The sequence below is a fragment of the Artibeus jamaicensis genome, unplaced genomic scaffold (genome assembly GCF_021234435.1).
Source record: "Artibeus jamaicensis isolate MK-2021 breed Jamaican fruit bat unplaced genomic scaffold, CSHL_Jam_final contig_1686, whole genome shotgun sequence".
In the NCBI taxonomy this organism is placed as follows: domain Eukaryota; kingdom Metazoa; phylum Chordata; class Mammalia; order Chiroptera; family Phyllostomidae; genus Artibeus; species Artibeus jamaicensis.
In genome coordinates, this window is record NW_026521327.1 from 592,661 (window position 1) to 620,112 (window position 27,452).

General features: G+C 39.5%; 1 protein-coding gene across 1 annotated transcript; it reads left to right on the forward strand.

Annotated features, from left to right (window-relative positions):
- LOC128628072 (A-kinase anchor protein 17B-like) lies at positions 1-27,452 on the forward strand. Its single transcript, XM_053669774.1, has 5 exons — positions 1-80; positions 20,154-20,923; positions 22,179-22,306; positions 23,884-24,115; positions 25,709-27,452. Exons 2-5 carry the CDS (start codon positions 20,171-20,173, stop codon positions 27,335-27,337), a joined length of 2,742 nt encoding a protein of 913 aa, XP_053525749.1. The 5' UTR covers positions 1-80; positions 20,154-20,170; the 3' UTR covers positions 27,338-27,452.

Genomic DNA, 27,452 nt, shown 5'->3' on the forward strand with positions numbered 1-27,452 from the left:
AAGAGGTGACAGAGGCGGCGGCAGACCTGCTACCCCAGTGGTAACCTGAGTGGAGACGCAGTGGTTTCTTGAGGCTCCCGGTAAATGCCCTCAGCTCTGCTTGCAAAGAAAGCGGCCACGGCCCGCTACGCTGCCCGCCCTGGCTTACGGGAGCTGTGGGGCCTTGCAGACAGGGCTATCCTGGACTTTCGATGGGGATTAGGGAGGAGATGTGCAGGAGACCAGGCCACCCTGCTGGCTCCTGCAGAGTCAGGTTCTCCAGAGATGTGGTCAGGCTCTTCCCCTGGTCTTCTCCCTTCACCCTAGACCTTGCCTAACCTCCTCTGGCCCTGGAGCTGTACTAAGGGGTGCTTAGGCTGCTGCTCCAGCCGAGGTCACTCAGGGCACCCACCTGGGGTACACTGGCAGTGGTATGCCCTTAGTGGGAACTGAAGGTGCCCTCTCCTGTTTGATCCACAAGCCAGAGATGGGGGTGGGGGGCATTCACTATGCTACGGGGACCTTGACTACAAGGACACCTCAAGAGTCTCAGCTGGAGGTTTCTGGTACAGGTGTGCAATCAGACCTTTCTCCATCTGACTAAGGGAACACGTTTCACCCACGACCTGGGGTTCTGACTTGGGTTGCCGGTGAGCAGTGGAGCTAGGGGAAGAAGCAAGTTGGAGAGGCCCACACTGTAGGAGAAACTGCCATCCCTGCATGTGGAGGAATTGTGGAGTACTTGGGACACGCATCTTCTTTACTACGTTTGGGCTACTGTGTTTTGCAATTTTATTTAAAGCCCACAGCTATGGGAGAACTTTGCAATGCTGCTAATTCCGAGGAGTGACTTGTATTGGAAAATCAGGTTCTAGCACGAGAGACTGGTTACCCTTTGGGCCTTTTCATTTTCTCTTTCTTTTTTAGATTAGGAATGAGGTCTCAACTATCATCCCCATTTTGTACTGTTTTCCTGCCTACCTCTGATCTAACTTTGTAACTTCATGCTGTTGACACTGTAAATTTATATAGCACAACAGGTAGAGAAAACCACTCTATAGGACAACATAGTTGGCCCTTTCGATTTCTGTTTTTTCTTAAAAAATAAGGCATTCCAGTAATCACACTTTTTTTCTGTGTTTTGTTTGGGAGGGAGAGAATCACTCAAAACATGGGGTAACTTGAAGCGGGAAGTAACCTACACGAAGGTATTTTTACTCTGATTTTTGTTAAGCACAGAGAAGACGTGACAAGGGAAATAGGCCTGCTGGCACTGGTGCCCAAGGGATCCCAGCTGTGCCTATGAGAGGATGGGTGGGGCTGATTTGAGGTGGAGTTAACATTTAGGAGACTGGGCCAGCAGAGACCATCTTAGCTCTGGTGGGTCATGCACTTTCCATATAGTCCAAGCCAAAGATTACATCTGCAGTTGGCCCATTTATCTGGGTTCCTTATCATACACTTGTGTGAAGAGAATGGCCTTTTACTGGTTTTATGTGTCATTTCCAGCATCAGAAGGAAAGGTGAGGTACAGAGGTTTGGAAATGTGGAGATAATGGTGGTGGTGGTGGTAGTGGTGGTGGTGGTGGTGGTGGTGTGTGGGAAGGAGGGAGGGAGGGAGGGAGAGATTTCCTTCAAACGTTGAAGCAGCTCTGTGCCACAGACACTTGCCACATGTTTATCTTCCCAGCATGCATTCCTGCCTTTGCTAGGAAGAGGGACTTTTGCTGAGTTGTTTCAGAGGCAGGGTGGTGGTATGTGTGCAATTCTGATTTAGTGTCCACTTGGGTCTATATGAGGACTATGTTATATCCAATGTGCTCCTGGAACTTTAAGAAGCTTTAAAGCCAAGCTGGGGGCTGATGTAGACTAATGCCTGGGGCCCAGTCTGAGCAAACATGGACCGCATGGAATCCAGTCGTGCTTTGCTCAGAAAAGACAGTAAAAGGGCTGACCCACTTAAAGGAGGAGAAGAAGGTCACCCATAGTAATAACAAAGCTCATATTAATCGAGAACTTATTGGGGATTAAGTACTTTACTTGCATAATTTCCCTTAGTTCTTCAAAAATTCTATAATGTAGACCTTATTGTCATCTTCTGAAGCTCAAGGAAGTTAGATAAATCACCTAGCTAGTCAATGGCAGAGGTGGGACTTGAACCTAGGTCTGCCTGACATCAGCTCTTGAACTCGAAAGCATTTTACTAATTACTGTTGCAGAGAAGGTTTTGTAAAAGAGGTGGGAGAGGCCCTGAATCGAGTTCAGCCTTGGATGAGTGTGCTTCAGCCTGCACAGTGTTTTAAAAAGCCCTTCAATTAGGGGTAAACACTGAAAAACCAAAAGATTCTTTTTTAACATCAGGATTTCCACCTTCTGTTGAAATGCCAGAGGGCCTGGTCTATATTTCACCTGAGGAAAGTAGAGCTGTGTACTATTGACCTGTTTAGTTGGGGTCTGAGCTAAGGTCATGGCCCCAGAGTCTTGAAACCTACCTGACCCTGTAGGCTCCAGACCCCTACTCTGGGGAAACAAGACCCCACTTGCAAGGATTCTAATTCAGGATTAGCTTTTTGTCTTACTTTGTAATTAGGGAATTGTTGGAAATGCGGTAGAACTGACTGTGAAATATGAATAGTCTTTACACAGGATGCTGTGGACATCACTGGGGAAGGGCTGATGGCTAAAAACTAAGCATTATCCATAAGTGGTACCTGTCCTCTGGGCTGGGGTTTTGAAGCCTGCTGTGCTTGGGCTCCAAAGAGACATTCTGGCAAACCTTGCTGTTCCCCTTTATCCTTCATTTGGACTCAGTTTTTCTTTCTGCTGAAAACTTGGTGTGTATAGTATGTGGGTCAAAATGATAATAGTTTAGGGAAAGAAAACAACTCAGAAATGACTACCTAAAAAGTAGCCTGTTAAAAAAGGTTAATCTGGAAGTCCCTGAAATTTCTCCATATGTTCTTGATGGACAGAGAAAAGGCATTTCTGTATTGGTCTTTGGGGTGAATTCTTCATCATGCAGATGTGACTGGTGCTGTAGGTCATTTAGCATCTCTGGCCATCTGCCCACCAAATGGCAGCAATACCCCCTCTACACCAGTTATTGCGACAACTACAACCAGCTCTCTTTGTGCATGTCCCCAGACTCTTGAAGGTGTACTACTAGCACATTGAAAAGTACTGAAACATATTCCCAAAAAATTCCAGCACTCTTTTCATGTGGAGTGTTAAAATCATTATCAATTTTCTGTGGCTCACAGTATCCTGTGCTTCTGATGGCATTCACCATTTATTTCCTCAGGTTCCAGTTAATTGTGTTAACTTCTTTCTCTTTCTAGTCTTGGTTCTTTGAGAGTGACTCATCATTGTATCCCCTGAAGAGTCTTACATTGAGTAGATGCTTGGTATGTACACCTGATTGATCTCCAAGTTCACTGATTAATGTTGATAGCTCTCGGAGCCTGAAAGAACAAAGAGGCCTGCATTAGCATTGCACAATTCATCTTTATGTTCTATTATTACTATTTTCGCAACTATGTGCCAGGCACTGTTCTAGACTCTGAAGATAAAATGGTAAACCAGGCAGATGCAGTCCCTGCCGTGATGGAATTTTCAGATTGGGGGTGGAGAGGGTAGAGATAAAAGACATGAACAAGTACCCATGTTAATTTGATCGTTTCATTATTACGGTGAAAGTGAAATGGGTTGATATGCTGCAACATACAATATGGCAAGGGTGGCAGCAGTGCTGTTTAAGAGAGTGTTCAGGGAAGACTTCTCTGGGCCATGTGTGAAACATGAGAAGAAACCAGCCATGAGAAAATCTTGGGGGAGAGAGCATTTCAGCTGGAAGGAACCATAAGTGCAAAGGCCCTGAGGAGTGATGCTTTTAAAGAACAGTAAAAAGGCCAGTGTGACTGGGATGGACAGAACAGGGCAGTAGGGAGCAAAATGAGTTGAAAGAGATGGGTAGCGGACCACATTTTGAGGATAAGCAGTTTGGATTCAGTTCAAAGCATGGTGGGAAGCCACTGGAGGATTTTGAACAGAAGAGTGGCACAATCTGAATTAAGGTGTTCAGAAAAAGCATTGAACTGTTGTGTAGCATAGACTCTCTGGGGGCAAGGATGAAAAAAGAAGAAAGAGTAGTGTGGGAGGCTGTTGCAGTAATCCAGGTTAGAGATGATAGTGGCTTACAGCTGGAGAGTAGCAGTGAAGACGGAGGTGGATTTGGAATGTGTGGTAAAGGTGGAGTCAAATGGACTTGCTGAAGGATTGAATCTCGGGAAAGGGAGCAAAACTCCTGGCTTTGAGCTTGAGCACGTGGGTGGAAGGTGGGTCTGTTGGGGAGATAGGAATCACTGGGTGACTTCCAAGAGTTCTGTTGCACTTGTTAGGTTGAGATGTGAATGAAACATTTGTCTTGGAGATGTTGAAGAAGCAGTTGAATATCAATGTAATGGTTGGCTGGAGCTTCACCCTATATAAAAATTAAATGCAAATTAAAGCCACTTTAAGTTGCCATTATATACTAATAAAAGTAGCAGAAATAGAAATGATAGTGATCCAATGTCAGCAAGGCTGCACGGGCTGCATGGGAATTGGGCATTTTAATACTGCTGATACCATAAGTTAACTGAATCCTTCAGGAGAACAATTTGATAATATGTAATAAGCCATGTATACTTATTCCTACCCTTTGACATGGTAATATATGTTGACATGGAAATCATTTTTTTAATCCTCACCCAGGGATATATTTGTTGATTTTAGAGAGAGAGGAGGAGGAGAGAGATACCGATCAGTTTTTTCCTGTATGTGTCCTGACTGGGGATTGAACCCATAATCTAGGTATGTGTCCTGACTAGGGATGGAATCCCAACTTTGTAACTTTTTGGTGTACAAGGTGATTCTCCAACTAACTAAACCAGGGCTAGAAATTGTTTTTTTTAATTTGGACAAATATTTTCATAGTGGTATCCTTTCTTTTACTAGTGTAGAGTAGTAGTGGTACTCTTTTGGAAAGAGAAGTGCTCTTTCAAAATAAAGAATTGGAGCCCTGGCCAGCATGGCTCTGTTGGTTGGAGCATCTTCCCATAGTATCTGAAAGGGTTGGTGGTTTAATTCCCAGTCAGGGCACATGCCCAGGTTGTGGGCTCAATCCCCCTTTACGGCACACGCGTTGATGTTTCCCTCTCTTCTTCTCCTTTCTCTGCAATGAGAATAAAATAAACCTTTAAAAAGTCATCGGAAAATGCAAATCCCTATGAAGATGGAATATCTAACCAAGTATATAGTACCTACAGAGTTTCTGTAGCATTCTCTCTATATAGAATTTATACAGAAGTTTGTTATAGTCATGAAAAATGAGAAATGTATTCATGATATCAATATCTGAATTTATCAAACAGGTACAAAAACAAATCATGATCTATAACCACAGTGTGTAAATGTCAATGCTGTTCGTACAGAAAATTATAAATATATAGTTGTCTTATTTTTTAAACCACTTCATCCACTGCTTTTTAAACACAGCAAAGCAATACAATATTTATTCACCATCTCCAGCAACAAAGCTTTGGAACTGGGAAACAACCCTTTTGTGGAAAGCAGTCTCCTTCCCACCCACACCTGGTTATTGTTTATAAATACAAAGTATGCAGAACATCTGCTTTATGTGAGCAAATTTTAAAACATAGGTAGAGATATACTCCATTCTGTAAAGTATTTTAGTCAGTTAAGAAGGCTCATACTATCAAGCCTGTTAAATAAGATTCTTCCTGTATTATCTTTTGGATAAACTGCCAATATATATCTATATGTATAAAAATCCCCTCCTAGGAAGAATGAACTTGATTGTCCTCCAGTACAGGACAAAATAAATAAATAAGTGTAACCTAGGAACTTACAGGAATTTTAAACTATCTCTGAATATAAAACAAAATGAAGCAAAGCAAAGGGGAATTACAGCTTTTTAACCCTGAGCACCACTGCTCCACCTCTGGCACAGCAAACAACAAGGCTGTACTGTGCAGAGAAAAAAGGTGAAAGTGGCATCAATGGCAAGGATAGAAGCTCAAACCAGAGAAGAAAACAAAGAGAAAGTTAATAAAATGTGCTTTGAGTGCTTCTGGAGATACAAATGGCACAAGGTTCACAGGTCCTTCTTCAATACAATACTTCCAAACTCCAAGGAAGCAACATTTTTAGAAATACCTGGATTTTCCCCAAGTCCACCCTCAAAGTATCTGTAGCCAACACACATGGAAATTATTTACATCTCGCTACACTGAGGATACACTGCCAATACGTGGTCCTGAGATATGCAACTATATACTCATAATGGGAGTTCACATTCCAATTCAGTGACATTATCCTGTTCATCTTCAAAGTTATTCTCTACCAGTGCCTCAGTTCTATTTCAATACTAGAGCTATCCCTGGGGCTAGAGGTGCACTGATTGACAGCTCTCCTTTGGCTCAGATCAGGAAAGAAAATAATTGCTCTAGATGTCTATAGTGAACTATATGGAACACACCAGCCTCTAGACAGACTATTTCTATAACCTTACAAGTACAGGCTACATACACAGTACACTTTGAATAGGTAGGAACCAGTACATTTTCACAGGTAATGTATCCTCTTTTTCAGGTTAATCTTCTCCAGTTCTGACCTTAAAAGGCCATTTCTTACAATTCTGAATCCAGAAGCACAATGTTCCCCATGCCCTTAAACACACTGATTCGTTCACCACTAGTCCAGCAAAATCATGTTCCAAACCTCAGCTCAAGAACTTGGTAAGAAAAGCTTCCTTGACCCCTCTAGATAGACCTCTGTTTTGTTCCAACTTCACCACAGGCATTCCTCTACACAGAATAATTACATTGTATTGGTATTGCTTTATCTTAAGAGACTATACCATCCTTTAACTCCCAATATTCCTAGACCTTCCTCAGTACCTGCTTGCACATGGAAAGTATTGAAAAAGATGTTTGATGAATGAAAAGATTATTGTTTCCAACAGTGACACAAAAATTACAAAATACTGTCCATCAATAATCATATGCAGCCCTGGCTGGTGTGGCTCAGTAAATTGAGCACCAGCCTGCAAATCAAGGAGTAGCCAGTTCAATTCTCAGTCAGGGCACATGCCTGGGTTGCAGGCCAGGTCCCCAAGTAGGGGGCAAGCAAGAGACAACCACACATTGATGTTTCTCTCCCTCTCTTTCTCTCTCCCTTCCCCTCTCTAGATATAAGTAAGTAAAATCTTTAAAAAAATTATATACACAAGCCTGGACAGTATAGCTTGGTTGGGCGTTGTCCTGCAAACCAAAGGGTCACCAGTTCGAATCCAGGTCAGAGCACATGCCTGGGTTGTGGGTTCAGTCCACCATAGGGGCATGTACAAGAAGCAACCGATCAATGTTTCTCTCTCACGTTGATGTTTGTCTCCCTCTCCTCTCTCCTCCCCCCTCTCTAGAATCAATAAAAAGAAAAAAACCATACACACATATCTACACATCCTAGCTCTTCATTCTACATTGTCTTTATTTTTTCTTATTTATTGCATTTCATCTACTTTTGACTTTGTTACTCATTTCTCTAGTAGTGTTCTTTTGCCAAGATGCCATAACAGCAGTACACCATGAAGAGTTGACATGAATTGTGACTTCTCCAGTCTTTTCTCCCTTGACCACATTTTCACCATAAGGTATTGGGTAATATCTTATTCTGCAGGACTTGCATTCAAATAAGTTTACCTTGAGATTTTAAAAAGGTTGGGAAATATTCTTTCAGAAACGTCTTAATAGTGCTAAGCATGGCCCCATGTAAACGCTGCTTTTGCCCTATAGGTGGCGACTTGTGGGCAGGAAGTTTGCTGGTAATTTTCAGACTGGGAAGATAAAACAGAAGTAACGCTGATGACTTCATGATATACATTTCCCACAAATTACATTCTGACTCTTGAGTGAGTGAAGCAAAAGTATGGAATATAGTTAGCCACATTGTTTTAATTCCCTGATAGCTTTTGTGTTTTTAATGTGAAGAAAAGAAAACAATGAGTCTACTTCGGTAATATTGTAGTAAATTACTCCAAGTTATAAAGTGATATCCCTGGTTGGAAGTGTCTGAAGAGACATATTCTACAATAAAAGTCCCAGTGCTAACAAAAGGGCCAAAGACCAAAATGTTAGTCAGCCAGGTCTGCAACTGCCCTGTGTATATTTTAAAAATTGCTCCCTCCCTTGCCATCATGCAGTGACTCCCATACTCACCAGCAGACTTATATAAGTGCATTTGTACATAAAGGCCTAACACCTTTCTTTAGGTTAATTTATTTTTAAGCATTTTAAAGTTTTTTTTTTTATTTTTTAGAAACAGGGGAAGGGTCTAGAGAGAGAGGGGGAAAAAGGTAAATGTGTGGTTGCCTCTTGCGTACCCCCTACTGGGGACCAGGCCAGCAACCCAGGCATGTGTCCTGACAGGGCATTGAACTGGAGACCCTTTGCTTTGCAGTCCAGCACTCAATCCACTGAGCCACACCAGTCAGGGCTATTTTTATTAGCCCTGGAAACACTTAGCTTTCACAAACATAATCAATAAAGGAAACATTAGTATTATCTTTTAAAATAGGGCCCTGGCTGGTGTAGCTCAGTGGATTGAGCGAGGGCCTGCAAACCAAAAGATCGAGGTTCGATTCCCCATCAGGGCACATGCCTGGGTTGCAGGCCAGTTCCCAGCAGTGGACTCACCAGAAGCAACCATACATTGATATTTCTCTCCTTCTCTCCTTCCCTTCCCTCCTAAAGATAAATAAATAGATAAATAAATAAATAAATAGATAAACAAATAAATAAATAAAATAAGGAAGTAAAAACTGAAAATAAGTTGCTCAGAGATGAATTAACATGATTCTGGTTTTCTGCATTTCAAGATAAAAATTTCCCATTCTAAATTCTACTTTAGAGCAGGTTTTCTTTGAACGGTGGTAGAAGAGGTTTGCTCTCAGTAGGACATTCATATTTCATGGTCACAAATTCATCATTGCTAAATGGCTGCAGATCTCCAAAAGTCCCTTGCTTTCTGTTTCCAAAGCCCACAGTGTCCCAATAAGCCCTTTAGGACCATCTTAATTAGGGAATTTAGTCATATCATGGGTCCTGCCTTGGCTATATCATATTATCACAATACTGAGAGGGCCACTCATTTTAATAATGTGATTTCAAATTTTTTCAAGATCAGAGTATATGGTCAGCCTCGGTTTTAAAATTGTTTTTAAGGTTAATGGTGTGTCAGAATACATGAATGTTTATGCAAGACTTGTTAACTGAAGAGCCAGAGAATAGTTCTGTTTGGTCAAGACTTCTTGGGATTCTGTACTAGCAAAGAATTTGACAATTGGCTAGGTAGTTTTGACCAAAATACACCTTGGCTGCCCCACTAATTATAAAAATATGTTGATATAATTTTATATGTCTTAAATGCTTACATGACTAATTTTAAGGTTCAAAGGCCTGGAGAAAAAGGAAGTTAGGAAAGAACTACTTTGAAAGATGATGTTGAGTTGTGCAGGTAGGTTGTCCTGTTTTTCACTGGTTTTTAAAAAGAGCCTTATTCAAAAGTCCTTTCTAGCACTCTGACAACACATTTTTTTCTCTCTTTTTAAATATCGTTCAAGTACACTTGTCTCCATTCTCACCCCACCACAGGCATACCCACCTCCCACCCTCAATCCTTACCCCATTTGGCTTTCTCCATGTGTCTTTTATACACGTTCCTTAATGACTCCTTCCCTTCTTTCCACTATTTTCTCCCCCCCTCCCCTCTGGTTACTGTCTGTTTGTTATTTATTTCTATGTCTCTGGTTATATTTTGCTTGTTTGGTTTGTTGATTAGGTTCCACTTACAGGTGAGATCATATGGTATTTGACAACACATATTTTTTTATGAAAGTGAGAAAAAGGGAGAGAGAATGAATGGTGGGTATTTTACTTATAACTCAAATATTTTTAAAGTTTTAAGGTTATATTTCTGATAGTAAAAAACTCAGATATATCAGGAATTTCTGTAATATCTCCTGAAAAGAAAGAAGATATTGGAGTAACCTTGGATGCAGACTCTACAGAATGTGTTGAATTTTTACGGCAGCTTAAGACAACCATTTTAGGTTTATGAGAACATCTCAAGACTGTTTTCTTTTCTCTCTTCTCTTATTCTACTGTTATTGAAGTCAGCTATGCTACTAGATATAGAGGCAAAGAAGATGAGGTAGAGAGATGACTAGAGGAAGCAGACATATTCTCTGAAAATCTGTTAGAAAAGTTCTGGCATGGGGAGCATGTTGAGTGAAATGTTTTCATAAAGCTGTGTACACAAGATACTGCTGGAATGTGTACTGTAAACATTATTGAATAACTATAATGTTTTAAGGTTGGAGAAACTTTCATTTGCCTCTGCAAAGGTATGAAAGAATAAGTGATTTCAATAGTGTTGTTTTAATCAGGTGAGAAGAAGGATGTGTATACAGTGATGGTGGGGGATTGGGGAGGTCATAGAACATAATAGAACAGAGGAATAGTTAAACATTTTAAATTAAAAATCTAAGTTTTTGGCCGTAGCTGGTGTGGCTCAGTGGATTAAGTGCCAGCCTGCAAACCAAAGGGTCACAAACCAGTCAGGGCACATGCCTGGGTTGCAGGCCAGGTCCCCAAGTAGGAGACATGCAAGAGGCAACCACATATTGATGTTTTTCTCCCTGTCTTTCTCCCTCCCTTCCCCTCTCTCTAAAAATAAATAAATAAAATATTTTAAAAAAATAAAATAAAATTTAAGTTTTTGATAATATATGGAGGCTAAACTTTGGTTTTTGGCATTCTTTGCCATCAGGGCTTGGTTTATACTAGGCTCTTAAACCGTTGTTGAATAATCAATGTATATGACCATGATTGGTGAAAATGATGAGGAAATGTTTAATGAATCCTTCCATTGCTCCCAACTGAAGCACAGACGTATTAAAAGGGAATTTAGAGGGTTACTTAGGTTGTTTTAAGGAATCAGTTTTAAGTCATAGCATAATAACTTGATGTCACTGATTCCACCTCTTTTGGCATATGTATCTACTAAATAATATAGCTAATTTTAAAAAATATTTAAAATATGTTTATTTTGTTTAAATGAGGTTAAAAACAGGGATTGTGTGGGGATAAGAGCACATACCTTTTAAAATCTATTTTCAAGAGCAAAGTAAGGCCCTATGCAGCTTTAACTACATTCAAGGATTAGTACACTGGAACTTGGAGTTAAGAAAGGATCCTTATTTAGAATAAAGCATATATTGAAGTTGGGTATTGGATGTCACTGAGTATTTCCAGAAACATCTGTCTGTTTTTACTATAAGATAAATCAGCTATGACTTAAACATTCTGCCACCAGATCAGTGATCGCTGAGAGTGGGAGAAGGATTGCAAAGAGGCATGAAGAAAACTTTTGTGGGTGATGAGCATTTTCATTACCTTCACTGTGGTGATGGTTTCATAGATGTGTATTCATATGTCAGAATTCATCCAAATGTACACTTTTGGTACATGTACACTTTATGTGACTATATATCAATTATGTTTCAATTAAGCAGTTCTTAAAAATAACTTTATGCATCTAGTATTAAACTGGCCAACTGCTTTTTTGTTATTGAAAATCCTATTTGAATCTCACAGGGTTCAGTCATGACTCACACAATCTGTGGTTATGGGTTCAGATGCCTCTCAGCATTTACAATGATGGCAGATAGAGGGGATATCTAATGGTGGAGGGAGATGCTATTGTGTTACTCAGTTTTGATCCTTTTTTGTGCAAGTATATATTAGCAGTTGTGAATTGTTTCTTTTTAATAGTTTGCTGTTATATAAGTTAACCTTTTCAATAGAAGAAATCAATACAAAATTAACATGTTTATTGTAAACATTCAAAAACTGAAGCAACAAGATGTGTACAAGGTAAAATGGGAAAGTCCATTCCTCTTATACTTCCATTCCATTTCCCAGGGGAAATATTGTTGACAATTTGATGTACATCTTTCCAGACTTTGCATTTAGAGGGGTGTCTGTGTGTGCATGTGTGCACACACATGCACGGGGGCTAAAAATAATTTTCCTCCCACTTTCTAAATTCTTCTTGCTGGGTTAATAGTGAAATTAACATGAGACAGATTAACAGGAGAAAATGTCCAAATTTAGTTATAGATTTACATTCAGGGCCCTCATAAGCTACGAGACCAGAAAACACATTGGGCAGTTGAGGTTTACATGCTTTTTTGGACAAAGAAGGGGAACAAAACAGAGATATGGCACTTCAAAGGAAAAGTAAGCAATTTATAGGTAGACAAAGAGCAAATATGTGGTAAACAAATTCTTGCTGGGCCACTCAGAAACAATACACAAAGGAAAGTCTACCAAACAGGCTTTGCCAGAATTCTCCCTGTGCGCCACATTTAGTTTATATTATGATGTTAAGGCAATGCTCCCTTCCTTTAAGCAGGATTTTCTGTCTCTATTCCCATAGACAGGTAAGGGGGGGAGGGTCAAAAGTTATTTCTGAGTCTTTCATTTTTTAATAACCAGCTTAAAATCAGTATCCCAAATGGCACATTTTGGGGTGGAAAAGCTTTGGTCCTCCTCATATGTTTTATATTGCCTATATTTATTATAATACATTTACAAGAGCAAGATCTTATTACACATTATTATTATGCAACATTTTTCCCCTCTAAAAATACCGTGGGTACCCTTCTCTATCAGTAAGCACAGATCTGCCCTATCTTCTCTTCCCCCTTACCTTTCTTCCTTCTTTTCTTCTTTGTTCTCGCCTACTTCTCCTCCCTCTCCCACACCTTCTTCTTCATTTTATTTGTTTGTTTTGGGCCGAGGTCTTAAGGCAAAAGCACTGCAATGGGAATTATCACTACTGTGCACCTATATGTCAGGTACTGTCAAGTTGATGTTTAATGACCTGGCAGAAGTTGCCAATGATATTGCTATAGTATTGAAGCCATGGCATATGTAAAAAGCTTACTTCTTAGTACAGACTGAATCCTCAGTAATTTTTAAAAATAAGATGAGAAAATTAGGTCTTTATTCTAGAAGAGTATTTTAAGATGAAATATTGATAAACATTTAATTTTAAGATCTAAAGCCCATGAACAACTGGGGAAGATATCAAAAGAACAAATATTTATTTTGTTATTGTTGCTGCTGTTGGGAATCAGGAATTTGAGTTGAATATTTTAAGGGAGGCCAGCTTTTTTGTTTTTAAAAACAATTGGGTCCTTTTGAGAAAGTCAGAAAATAATGTTTCCTAATTGAGGTGTAGAGTCCTCTCACTGGAGAAATGACTGTGAAAACATAAACTATAAAGCAGAGGTTATGGACTGGCAAGCCAATGAGGCCTGCAGTTATGTTTATTCACACTTCACAGTGCTTTTAAATTGTGGTGATTGCTAACATCTCAAAATCAAATTTCACCTAAAGACACTTATCTTGGTCTTCTCTGAAATAATAGAACTATCTGGCCACACTAGGCCCTCCTTCCCTCATTGCAGCTAGAGCTGAGGAGCAATGCCCCTTTAGATGTGACATGTCCCTCAGTCTCTGTCAGCATTTTTTGCCCACCGAGACCATCTTGTTGTTCATGTGGTCATTAAGTTGTGACTTTTGCTGTAGAATTTACTGCTTATTTTTGCTTCCATGTGAAATGGAAATGATAGCTAACTTTTAATGTAAAAAAATATAGTAGTACGTCAAACACTGTAAAATGGTATTTGACTTATTTCTGTACACATTTGATAAGAACTTCATTTATACACTTCAGGAAAGCAGAGAGAGCTGGCTAAAATAGAGAAACTTCTTCTATTGCATAGAAGCCAACCTTGTGAAGGATATAAGGCATATCTTCAATCTCAAAAAATTGATTTTCAGTAGTCTTTGTGAATTTAATCTTAAGTAGAATAAGAAATTGAAGTTTTTTGTAAAATTTCTTTTCTTTTTTAGAGAGGGGTGGAGGGAGGGATAAAGAGAGGAAGAGAAACATCCATGTGTGAGAGAAACATCCATCAGCTACCTCTTGCACACCTCCAACCAGGGCCCTGGCCTACAATCCAGGCAGGTGCCCTGACCAGGAATTGATCTGGCACCTCTTCGGTTTGCAGGCTGGTGCTCAATACACTGAGCCAAACCAGCCAGGATGAAATGAAATCAATTTATATTGAGGATAACTTTATTTTATTTTTAAGTATATTTTATTGATTACACTATTATAGTTGTCCCAGTTTTTTCCCATTTGCCCCCCTTTTCCCAGTACCCCCATACCCTCCAGCAATTCACCCCTTAGTTCATGTCCATGGGTCATGCATATAAGTTCTTTGGCTTCTCCATTTCCTATACTATTCTTAACCTCTCCCTGTCTATTTTGTACCTACTACTTATGCTTTTTAACCCCTGTGCCTTTTTCCCCATTTGCTCCCTCCCCCTCCCCGCTAGTAACCTTCGTGTCATCTCCATATCTGTGATTCTGTTCCTGTTCTAGTTTGCTTAGTTTTTTTTCTTTTAAGGTTTGGTTGTTGATAGTTGTGAATTTGTTGTCATTTTACTGTTCATGTTTTTTATCTTCTTTTTCTTAGAGAAGTCCCTTTAACATTTCATATAATAAGGACTTGGTGATGATGAACTCCTTTAACTTTACCTTATCTGGGATCACTTTATCTGCCCTTCAATTCTAAATAATAGCTTTGCTGGATAGAGTAATTTTGGTTATAGGTCCTTGCTTTTCATGACTTTGAATACTTCTTGCCAGTCCCATCTAGCCTGCAAAATTTCCTCTGAGAAATTGGCTATTAGTCTTATGAGAACTCCTCTGTAGGTAACTCTCTGCTTTTCTCTTGCTGCTTTCTAGATTCTCTCTTTATCTTTAACCTTTGACATTTTAATTATGATGTGTCTTGCTAGGCCCTCCTTGAGTCCAACTTGTTTGGTACTCTCGGGGCTTCCTGGATGTGTATGTCTATTTCCTTTGCCAAATTAGAAAAGTTTTCTTTCATTATCTTTTCAAATAAATTTTCAATTTCTTGCTCTTCCTCTTCTCCTTCTGTCATCTCTATAATTCGGATGTTGGCACTTTTGGAGATGTCCCAGAGGCTTCTTATTCTCTCTTGTTTTGTTTCTTTTTTAAATTCATTTCTTCATTCTGTTGTGCTTGACTGTTTATTTCTTCTTCATGTTCCAAATCATTGATTTGAATCCTGGCTTCCTTCCCTTCACTGTTGGTTTCCCATAGATTTTTTTCTTAAATTTCACTTAGTGTAGCCTCCATTTCTTCCTTGATACTTTTGCCATACTCAATGAGTTCTCTGAGCATCCTGATCACCAGTATTTTGAACTCTGCATCTGATAGATTGGCTATCTCTGTTTCACTCAGTTATTTTTCTAGAGTTTTGACCTGTTTTTTCATTTAGGCCATATTTCTTTCTCTCCTCAATTTGGCAGCCTCCCTGTGTTTATTTTTGTGTATTAGGTAGAGCTGTTCTGACTTCCTGTCTTAGTAGCATGGCCTACTGTAGAAAAGGCACCTATAAATTGTGTGGGGCAGAGCCTTAGTTAATCACCAGGGTGGGGTAACCCACTTCACTACTTTACGGCTCTATGAAGGGTACAGCTCAGAGAGGGGACTTTGCAGCTGCCTGGCTTCTGAGGGTTTGCCCAGCACTTGCCCCATTTCTAGCCACTTCACCCACTCCCTGTATGCAACTGGCACCATTCCAACTATTGCCCTGGTGGTGAATCCCAGAGTGTGTGAGTTTGCATACATTTTAAGACCATGCTGGCCCTTTAAGCAAAGTTTGCTGAAAATCTAGTAGTTTTGTCTGCTGTCCCAACCCCCACTGGTTTTTAAAGCTAGAAGTTATGGGGATTTATCTTCCATGCGCTAGAACCCTGGACTGTGTGGTTGGGCCTGGGATTGAGATTGCTTGCCCCTATGGTACGCCTCCCAATTTTTATCCACAATGCATGAACATGGGACCACCCATGTCTATTCTGCTACTGCCACCACCTCCCCATACCACACCTGTGTCCTCACCTCTCTGCCCCATCTGCACATCTCCACCCTTCCTACCCATCTGGATGAATGTTACTTCTTTAAATCCTTGGTTGTCGAACTTCCATACAGTTCAATTCTCTGGCAGTTTTGGTTGTTATTTGTTTTGAGATTTAGTTGTAATTCCTTTTTGTAGTTGCACAAGAGGCAAAGTGTGTCTACCTCCACCTCCTTCTTAACAGGAAGTCCTAAATTCATTCTTTAGTCATGCATTTTGTCCAACATTGTTGATTCTAGATAATTTTTGTTGATTTCTAAACATCAAATCCATAATAAAAGAATTTTGAAACTGACCTCTATCAAAACTATTTAAAAGAAATGTAACCCAGACTTTGAAATCAATCCAAGGGAGGTATTCAGAAATGTTTAAAACAAAAGCAGTATCACTGAAATAAATGGATAGCATGACAAACATGATTACTTTGAGATGATTTACTATTTTGTGTGTGCTTTTGCTGGAATATTTTAAAACACTGCTTTCAATTAGATTATATAAATGCCTATTGACTATAGATAAATTTGTGGGTTCAGTACATCTTAACTGTATTCCAAATGAAATTTTCTCCTAAAGAACCTTAGTGTCAATTTTCACTTATGCTGCAAATTGCAGCAAACTTACTAGATTTTTTCTCTATTTTGCTGTTTAGATAATGCATTTGGAGAAAGAGAATACGTCTGTGCTCATATTGTGTCACTTCAATATTGCTATCATAAGGATTTCTAGAATCTAGTATCTTAAATACACTTTTGGTAACCTTTTAAAAATCAGTTTATGCAAACTCTGTCTCCTAAATAAAGTTGGCTTGGATTGTCCTTCAAAGATAGTTATTAAAGAAATATGTACATGTAATTTTAACCAAGATTCAGTAGTAAATTTGTGTTAGAAATTCCATCATGTAGCTTTATATATTTGGGTCTAAATGTCCCCAAAGTTGATATTAATGAGGAAATCAGTCGATGTAGATTCTGAATACATCCACTTTTAAGGGGGAAACAAAGTTCTTTTATTGGGAAGTGCTACTTCAAGTTAGCAAATAGAAGCAGAAATTTCTACTTCTGGCCAGGATGGAGGCATAGGAAGACACATTTTGCCTCCTCACACAACCAAAAGGACAATAACAAATTTAAAAACAAAAACAACCAGAGCTGCCAGAAAATTGAACTATATGGAAGTCCAACAATCAAGGTGTTAAAGAAGAAACATTCACTCAGATTGATTGGAGGGGTTGAGACAGGCAGCCAGATTGGAGAGGAAGTGTGCCAAGGTGGCAGCTGGAGGACCAAGCAGGCAAGGCAGGAGCTGATGGACCTCTGGGCAGTCCTACATTTGCTTGTAGATAAACCAGAAGGAACAACTGGAGAGTGAGACAGACTGTGCAACCCAGGGTTCCAGTATAGGGAAATAAAGTCTCAAAACTTCTGGCTGGAAAAATCTGTGAAGGTTGCAGTGGTAGGAGAAACTCCCGGCCTCACAAGAATGTTTATTGGAGAGACTCACAGGGTCTTAGAGCGTATACAAATCCGCCCACCTGGGAATTAGCACCAGAAAGGCCCAATTTGCTTGTGGGTAGCAGAGAAAGTGACTAAAAGCCAGCTGAGAGCTGAACAAGTGGCATTGTTCCCTCTCTGACCCCTCCCCCACATACAGTGCCACATTGCAGTGATGTGGATTGGCCCACCCTGGCAAATACCTGAGGTTCTGCCTCTTACAATGTAACAGGTGCACTGAGACAGAAAAATGGCCCAAATGAGAGCAAATCAAAACTCCAAAAATAGAACTAAGTGATGAAGAGATAGCCAACCTATTAGATGCACAGTTGAAAACACTGGTAATCAGGATACTCACAGAAATGGTTGAGTACGGTTGCAAAATGGAGGAAAATGTGAAGGCTGTGCAAAGTGAAATAAAGAAGAATATACAGGGAACCAACAGTGAAGGGAAGGAAACTGGGACTTAAATGAACAATTTGGGGCAGAAGGAAGAAATAAACATTCAACCAGAACAGAATGATGAAACAAGAATTCAAAAAAATGAGGAGAGGCTTAAGAACCTCCAGGATAACCTTGAACATTCCAACATCTGAATCACAGGGGTGCCAGAAGGAAAAGAGGAAGAGCAAGAAATGGAAAACTTATTTGGAAAAATAATGAAAGAAAACTTCCCTAATCTGGCAAAGGAAATAAACTTCCAAGAAGCTCAGAGTCCTAAAGAAGTTAGACCCAAGGAAGCACACACCAAGGTACATCTTAATGACATTACCCAAGATTGAAGATAAGGAAAGAATCTTAAAAGCAGCAAGAAAAAAGGAGACAGTTACCTACAAAGGAGCTCCCATAAGATTCAGCTAATTTCTCAAAAGAAACCTTATAGGCAAGAAGGGGCTGGAAAGAAGTATTCCAAATCATGAAAGTCAAGGACCTCTATCCAGCAAAGCTGTCATTTAGAATGGAAGGGCAGATAAAGAACTTCCCAGATAAGGTCAAGTTAAAGGAGTTCATCATCGCCAAGCCCTTATTATAGGAAATGTTAAAGGGACTTACCTAAGAAAAAGATGATGATAAAACTATGACCAGTAAAATGACAACAAACTCACAATTATCAACAACTGAACCTTAAAACAAAATGAAAAACAAACTAAGTAAACAACTAAAACAGGAACAGAATCACAGAAATGGAGATCATATGGAGGGTTATCAGTGGGAGGTGGAGGGGACGAATGGGGGGAAAGGTACAGGGAATAAGAAGCATACATGGTAGGTACAAAATAGACAGGGGGAGGTTAAGAATAGTATAGGGAGTGGAGAAGCCAAAGAACTTATATGTATGACCCATGGACATGAACTATCGGGTGAGAGGGAATACTGATGGGAGCAGGGTGCAGGTAGAGGGGAATAAAGGGGAGAAAAAATGGGACAACTGTGACAGCATAATCCATAAAAATATACTTTAAGAGAAAAGAAGCAGAAATTCCTAAGTCCCAGTATTAGTGAATATTATTTACCTTGGGATGGCTTAAAAGAGTTTGTTAATATGAAATGACTGCAAGCAATCATGTTTTGGGGATTTTCTAGTTCCAAAGTAGAAAACAAATTGACTTTGACACTTCTTAGAAGAGGTTCAATTTAGTTAAAATCAGTAGATTGGAGAAGTACAAATCAGTATGTGCATGTAAGACTTAAAAACCAACCTGGACAAAGGATGCTAAATTAGGTTCATGGGTTAGAAAAATCAGCTGGGTGCATGTTCAAGAATGTGCTTCATGTGTTTTACCTTTACCCTGTTTCTCTGCCACCTCCAGCAGGTTTTATGGGACTTTGCATTTGAGCTCTATTCTATATTAGATTGGAGATTTGGAATCTTAGGTTCTCAGTGTATGGGCAACTCATTTAGTTTTCCTGAATCTATCTGAATTTCCCTGTCAGTAAAACAGGCATGAAAATACCTACTCACAGGTTGCTTCACTAATCAAATGAGATAAAGTAGAATAAATAATAGTCATATCGTACATTGAGAACTTCCTGTCTGCCAGGCACTGTTCTAAAAATTTCTCATGTACTCGCCCATTTCATCCTCCCTGATATCCTATTATTTCTATTTTATAGTTGAAACTGATAGAGTATATGGAAAATCTTTGAAACATCTAAAACACATTAAAAATATAAGGTATTATTATTTTTAAAGATTTTATTTATTTATTTTTAGGAAGAGGGGAAGGGGGTAAGAAAGAAGCAGAGAAACATCCATGTGCGAGAGATAGATGGATTGGTTGCCTCTCGCGTGCCTGCAACCTGGGACCTGGCCTGCAACCCAGGCAGGTGCCCTGACTAGGAATCTAACTAGTGACCTTTTGGTTTGTGGGAAGACACTCAACCTACTGAGCCATACCAGCCAGGGCTAAGCTATTGTCTTAAGTCTCCCTATAGTGTGTTTTTTCCTCTCAATTTGACCTAAGTCCAGCAAATGGTGGCATCAAAGTCCAAATTTCTGTTATTGCTACATTTGTTTGAAAATGTTCCCTTTCACCCTCCAGGGTTTCCTGAGGATACAATGACAGTCACAGTGGTATATGATAACTCTGAGGCAACAGAGCTCTGTGCAGCTCAGCACCTCTACCTCAAGCCCATAGCAAAACTGATTATCAATGTGCTGCTCCCAGAGAGTATTGAACCTACAAGGCCTTTCTCAAACTGGGAAGTTCTTGACCAGCTGAAGAGCCTGATTTGCCCTGATCAGTTCACCACAGTTAGGCTCTCCAAGAGTACAAAGAACTTCATCCGATTTGAGGGGGAAGCTGAAACGCAAAGTTTGGTTCAGATCCTGAAGGAAAAATTACATGGGAAGATCATCAAGCTAAATGGTTTGAAAACAGACTTAAAAGTAGTGGCTACAGATGCCCAGGGAGAGTGGGAGCACTTACCCCAGGAACAGGAGGCCCCATCAAGTGATGGGGCTGATGAGCTGGACTGCAATAAGAGCCCACATTCCATACATTTCCAAGGATTGCCCTGCAAGTGGTTTGCACCTAAAGGTTCCAGTGGGGAGAAACCATGTGAAGAGATTCTTCGGGTGGTCTTTGAAAGTTTTGGGAAGATCAAGAATGTGGATATCCCTATGCTTGACCCCTATAGAGAGGTAATGACTGGTGGAAGCTTTGGGGGTTTTAGCTTTGGCTTGCAGACATTTGAGGCCTTTATACAGTACCAGGAGTCAACAGACTTCATAAAAGCCATGGAGTCCCTTCGAGGGATGAAGCTGATGCTTAAAGGGGATGATGGAAAAGCTCTGGCATGTAACATTAAGGTAAGAAGTAGCCAGAGTTTCTTTTATTTCCCACTGTTCAGGTGGTCCTAAGTAAAAGCTAGAAGGAAACATCTAGAATAAATTTCCTTAGATGCCACTAGGCTCTGATCAATAGCTATGTAAAGATTTGTGTTGTCATTAATAAATGGATGTTTAGGCAAGAAAATAATCCTTATTTGAATTTTTTTTTGCTGGCAGCATGCTGCCAACTGGGCTTTAAAGTGATTGTTGTTATAATCTGGGGCTCTGCCCTAAATTCTTGAGGGCATGAAAGGATGCTTCATGGCTCTTATGGAAGTATCTCACGTGCTTATTCTACTTGACAAGTTGCTGAGAGAGAAGAATGCATGCAGTTTGAAATCAATTGTAAAGAAAACAATTTACTTTCTCCTTATTATTGGGATCACAATTTATATTTTCATGCTGTCTGTCAGGTAAATTGCTCAAACATATTCCCAACAAACTTTGATTCTTCCCTTTCAAAATCAGCTTGACTATGCAGTCATGTCACCTCACTGATGTCAGGCTGTGTAGTCATCTCCTTGAAATCTTAATCCAGCAGAGGAAAAGATGCTACTAAACCTTCCTTTCTCTCTAAATTAATCTTTAGCATGAAGTTGGACTTTTAGCTTAAGTAGCTTCCTATGTATGAGTGTGTGTGTGTGTGTGTGTGTGTGTGTGTGTGTGTGTGTGTGGAGCTACTTGTGTTAAAATGTAATTTTAAAATTATGAGCTATTCCGTCAGGCAAAAGATATGACATACACTATAATGACCACCCACTGCCCAGCTTGTGCCTATCAGAACCTGTGCCTGTAATGGCATTGTGATGTCACCTATGACTGTGATGTCAGCTCCTCAAGGCTCAGCCAAAGAAATTTCTGAGAGAATTTCAGGGGAAAAGGGGAAGGATTTACAGGAACAAGTAGAAAGGACACATAGACAAAAACTAAGGGGGGTAGAAATGGGAGGGAGGTGGGGAGCACTGGGGAGGTGTGCTGGGATGGGAGTAAAAGACAGAAACCTGTACTTGAACAATTATTAAATTAAAAAATGCTTAAAAAAAGAAATTTCTGAAGCCCACAGGACTGTTTGGAAGCCTACTGAGAAGCAGTTGAACAGTATGGGTACTAGGATACAGGGTGAACATTCTACATTTATTTGGTTTTGAATTGACTATGCCCATATTAGTTTTATTTCTCTGGTCTGAGACACACTGGCAAACTTGTCTAATGAAACTGAAATATTTGAGGGCAGGTTACATTTGATACAACCAAGCACTTCAGTGAAGGAGCTATAAGGAGGAGAAATCAAGAAAGGCTAAAATTACAAGAACTGGAGGAAGAAAGAAGAAAAGAAAAGAAGAGAGAAGAAGAAGCTGAAAGGTAAGGAGACCAACTTTAACAAGAGGGTTTTTAAACTTTTGATTTATGGATTTCTGCCTTTGAGTGAATGGCTACACTTGATAGATTGCATGGAGGTGGGGAGGAGGACAGGAATTGGTTCAGATTGGAGAACTCCCTGAAAGCCTGAAAGTCTTTCAACTGTGCTGTTACAAAACCAAAATGACAACAAACAAACAAACAGTTGAAAACAAGAGACTTTAAAAGAAAGTATCCTTGTTAGGGAGAACAAGTAATGAAAACTAATGGTACTAGCCAGATTAAGCTGTCTAGAAAGTGATTTTGAAAAAAGGACCAGGAACTTTTATAGTGAAAATTCTAGCCTCCCAAATGTTTAAAAATTACCCATTTACCTAAAATTTACCAACTTTTACATAGCCTGCCAATGTAAAATGTTTTTATTAAATCCTCTTTTTAGTTCTAGAGAAGGTTTTCTTCCATAGGATGGTCAATATTTAAACTAACCCATAGGCAAGAAAGCATTGACTGATTTGTTGGGATTATTTTTCTTATTGACCTAAATTCTGTGAATTTAAGGAGACTCCACCTTTATTTCTTTGAGCTTATCATTGTTTCCCAATTTAGGAGCTTGAGTCTAGAAAGGGCTATTAGATTGTGAAGGGTTTTCCAAGAAGGTACAAATGGGCCTTCAGGATTCTGAAAACCAGTTTTGCCTCCTGGCCACTCCACTTGCATGTTTATTCTTCCAGTTTTTCATGTAAATTACAGCCATTTAAGAAGGGGGATAAAGAGTATTCTTCCTTGTTGTGCCTCTCACTTTTTTAGCTGGCAAGGTAATAGGAGTTACTGGAGGTCATGTCTGTGAAACTTGGCCAGAAGTTATGCCTCATCAATGTAATTCTTCCCCCTTCTCAAATTTCTGGACTGAACATGCAGTTGAGATAATCCTCTGACTTTTGGCTAAGTTCTTACTCAGATAATTGTCCCTTTTTGGCCTTTCCATGTTTCCAGAAGGGCTTGACCAAAACAGTTTAAATTTTCAGAAAACAGTAGTAAAGAAAAAGCCCATATTCTTCTAAACCAGTATGTTTTTATGATAGTATACTGTGTTGGATAACATGTACAAAGGATCAGTTTTCACACTTAAGATTTTCTGAGTGCCTTGACTTAACCTTTATTTGCCTACGTGAAACCAGCTTATGGAAGGTTTTGATGTCAAGAAAAACTGAAATCATAACTGTGAAAGCTGCTCCAGTAGTCCCTGCTTGTGGTTTGAGAAAGTGGGAGCTAGAGGCCCCTCCTTTGAACTCTGTAGTCTTTTTTTGAAATTCTCTGTGTAAGGTTTCTTGTACATGCTTCTAGTTGATCAACTGAATCATGTGTCTTTCTCCTTTGATGGACATGTCCATTGTTTTTTATCCTGAGTTGTGTCTGTCAGGCCCTGGGGTGAGCAGTGAAAGATTCCTGGAAACCTAAATAATCTATTGTTTGTCCATGTTATCTCCCTCCTCTCCCCACCCACAGTGGTGAAGGAGTGGGGAAGAGAGCAAATACCGAATAAATACCTTCTGAATGGTTGACCTTTAATCATTGTCCAGAAAAAAAAAGGAGGAGGAGAGGAAAGCCCAGGAAAAGACGAAGAAGGCCAGGGTCAGGAGGCGAGTCCTGAAGGAAAGGGACAGACAACGGCAAAGGAAGCGGGACAGAGCCAAAGCTGAGGCGACTCGGGAGCCCAACTCTTCAGAGGAATGGGAGGAGAGAAAGTTCCTTCTGGCTCAGAGGCGGGTGGAGGCCGTTTGGTTGCTACTGGTGCTCCTGAGGAAAATTGCAGTAAGGCTCTTTCCCATTTGTTCATTGTTCAGTTTCATTCTGAGACACAACCACTTTAGTTAAAAAGTCACCTATTTAAAACTGATTCCATGGAAGACACATTGCATTCATTGAGGTTTATTTTCAATAGGCTCATTGATCTCTAATAACCCCAACTGTGGGTTTACATTACAGGTACCCAAATTTTCTCAAGTAGTTATGTCTCACCTTTGCCATCTGTCACACACGCTTTGTGCTGCTAAACTTCAGGCTGGTTTTACCCAGGGCATTATAGCTAGCATATCTACTTCTCTAAGTTCCTAATGGATGTAACCGAAAAATACCAGGAGGAAGAAATGGATAGTGTGGGTGTTAGTTTTGTAGTCTTCCATTAAGTTTATTTGTCCATTTTCCTGCATCAGATTTGAATAAGAAGGGAGGGTTTTGAACAGAAAACTTTGTGTAGCAAGCTCACATTAGTTTAGTCTTTGAGTATTTGCTAAGGAATTTTTCACATTGCAGAGCAATTGTTTTGTTTGAAAAGTTCCAATTTTAGAAGTTCTTTTTTCCCCACTTACTGACCTCCTAAAGATAACCAGACTCAGCAGATGTTCCCGAGTAAAGGTCAGAAAGGCTTTCAAACTGTTCATTTAAAAATCCATATTCAGTGTTTCTTAAATACTGTACAAAGAGTAAATGGATGGCATTAGTAGATAGAGCTCATTTAATGTATATTTGTAGTGTCAGTCTTTTTCTCATTAGTGTGGACAAACAGTGAAATCAGGATCAGAAAAATATTATATTTTCATTTATAATAAGGCTAGCTGGATCTTTTTTAGTTTACCTTAATGACTACCAAGGGTGATTCCTTTGAAAGAATTTATCTATTTAAATATGTGTGATGCCTAGTTCTTGGTCCCATTGATACCTTATACTGATTACACAGTCTCCACATTCTAACCCTAAATAATGGATAAGCACTGTGCCCTGATTTGCACCAGTTATCAACAGAAGTACACTCCAAACTTTTCCAGCAGGGTGGGACTGTGGGCAGCACTTTTCACCTGCCCTGTGGTTGTGCAGAACAGATGGCACCACAGACAGAACCACTGCCATGGCCACATTTTTACTTGCTGTGTTGTCTCTGACTGAGGGTGGGCAGAGACACTCTGACCTGCAATCCAGCGAAAGAAGCCAGAATGAAAAACAGAAAGATAGGTTATCTTTTAGGCCGGTTGACTATCTTGCAAACCCATATTTTACCCACCAGCCTTTTCTTGTTTTAGGGTTTTCTGGGAGGGCTATAGACCATTTCTTATTCTCCATGTTCCCAGTTTGTGAAAAAATGAAAAAAGGGTCATGTGCTTTGAAGGTATGTAAACCATGGTGCCTTGTAACATAAGGATGGGCACAGACCTAGTCAAAGCAGCTCATATTAGATGGAGACATTTAGTTTTGTATCTTCTGTTTCCTCAGTGCAATATTCTTCCTAATTTGAATCTATGCTATGTGTTATTAGAAACCTCTTATAACAATGTCAGAATTCCCAATATTCTTTGAAATTTTAAATCTGTTTTGTTTTTTTATGTCAGATTTTTAACCTTTTTTTTAAAGGAATCCACACAGTTTAACCCACAGGAGGTAGAAGTTGCCGGCCATAAAGCTAAGTATAGACTGAGGAACACATTGGAAACTCTGAAGAAAAAAGAGTTAAACACTCAGTATCTTCAAAATCAGGAGGAAATGCCCAGATATCAAGTTTCCAATACACGAAAACCAAAAAAAAAGAAAAGAACTCAATTACATAAATCTTCCCACTATCACTGGAGGAAAAAAAGAGAATATTCAGTTAGAAAAGAGAAAACGGGAAAATTATTAACCAATGAATACAGTGACAGTGTCTCTGACCAGAATACTTTGCAAGCTTCGTTAATTAAAGATCAACCTCTTGAGAAAGAAGACCACCTTAATTCTAATGAATACTATCCTTCCAAATTCTCTGAAAGAGACCATGACAGAAAAGATAAAATCTATGAAACATATGACTTTATTGACTTTCCATTAAACCATTATTATCAGACTCCAGAATATGCCTCTATCTGCCTAGAACTAAGTCACCCAACAAGCACATGTCAGTGGCAGAGGTCTGTGCATGCTAAGGGAAATGGATTTCAAGTCAATTTGACAAAGTATAATTGTCACTCAACCACACTGAGCCAAACACAAAAGCTGCAAAGGAGAGAACGGGTTCAAGAAGATGATTACTGGGCAAATAGTCATACTCGGGATCTTGTGCATAAACCACAAAAAAGAGCAAAAGTGGATTATGCCAAAGAATGTTCTAAAGAGTTTAAAAATCATCACAAGGATACAGTCAGTGAAGCTCATGATCAGCTGACCCCAACTGATGGAAAGGGCCATCTGTTGGAAAAGACCCATGCTTACCAGGTCAGAGATTCCAAATCCAGAAGTCAAAGTCAAGTTTCCTCATTCAAAAGGCAGAACTTAAACTTGGAGTTTACAGATTTCCTAGAGGAAATTAGTAGTGATTCTGAATGGTTCAGTGAAACCCTTACCATAAACAAAGAGGAGAAAGAGAAATCTGTGGCCTCACATGAAAGTACTCCAGAAGGAGGATCTCTTGATACTGATGAAGTCATCACTTACAATCAACAAATTAAATCAAGTCAGCCTACCTTGTATTCAAAGTGGAAACATTCTGGAGAGGAGAAATTCTCTAAGTACCAGCTTGGGAAACCCAGTAAGAGTTCCAAGTATGAACAGAGATGTTTGTGGCTTGAGGATGAAAATAACTCCACGCAAGCCAAGAACAGAAACAGCAAAAAAAAGGAAAAGCTAGCTCCCAAATACTTGTTTTATCAGGGCAACTACCACAAATCCAGTTCCGGTGACATGTTAGATGACAGCACAAGAAAGAAGAGTAAGTTTAGTGATAATACATTTGACCAGAAAATTAACTACAGGCCCTTTTATGTGCCAACAACATCATCACAATGTGCTAATGCTTTCTATTCAAGGTGTTTTCCTCAAAGAAAAGAGTTTCTGCAGAAGTTGGAATATAACCAAGATGTAAGAATGTTCAAGAGACATGAGAATTCCACAGATTTCATGCCGACTTTGGATAATTATCCTATTAGACATAACAGTCAGGAGCACATTGACTGTGGAAGCTATAATTTAGGAAACAACTACACTAGCTCTATATATTTTCAAATGTTTTGAAGGTCTCTTAGATCAGGAAAACCCTTATTCATGATAAACAATTTGCAAGAAGTGCATTTAAAATTAAACATAGCTATGTAGTTAGCAACAAGATCTAGAGAGCAACATTTAAAAG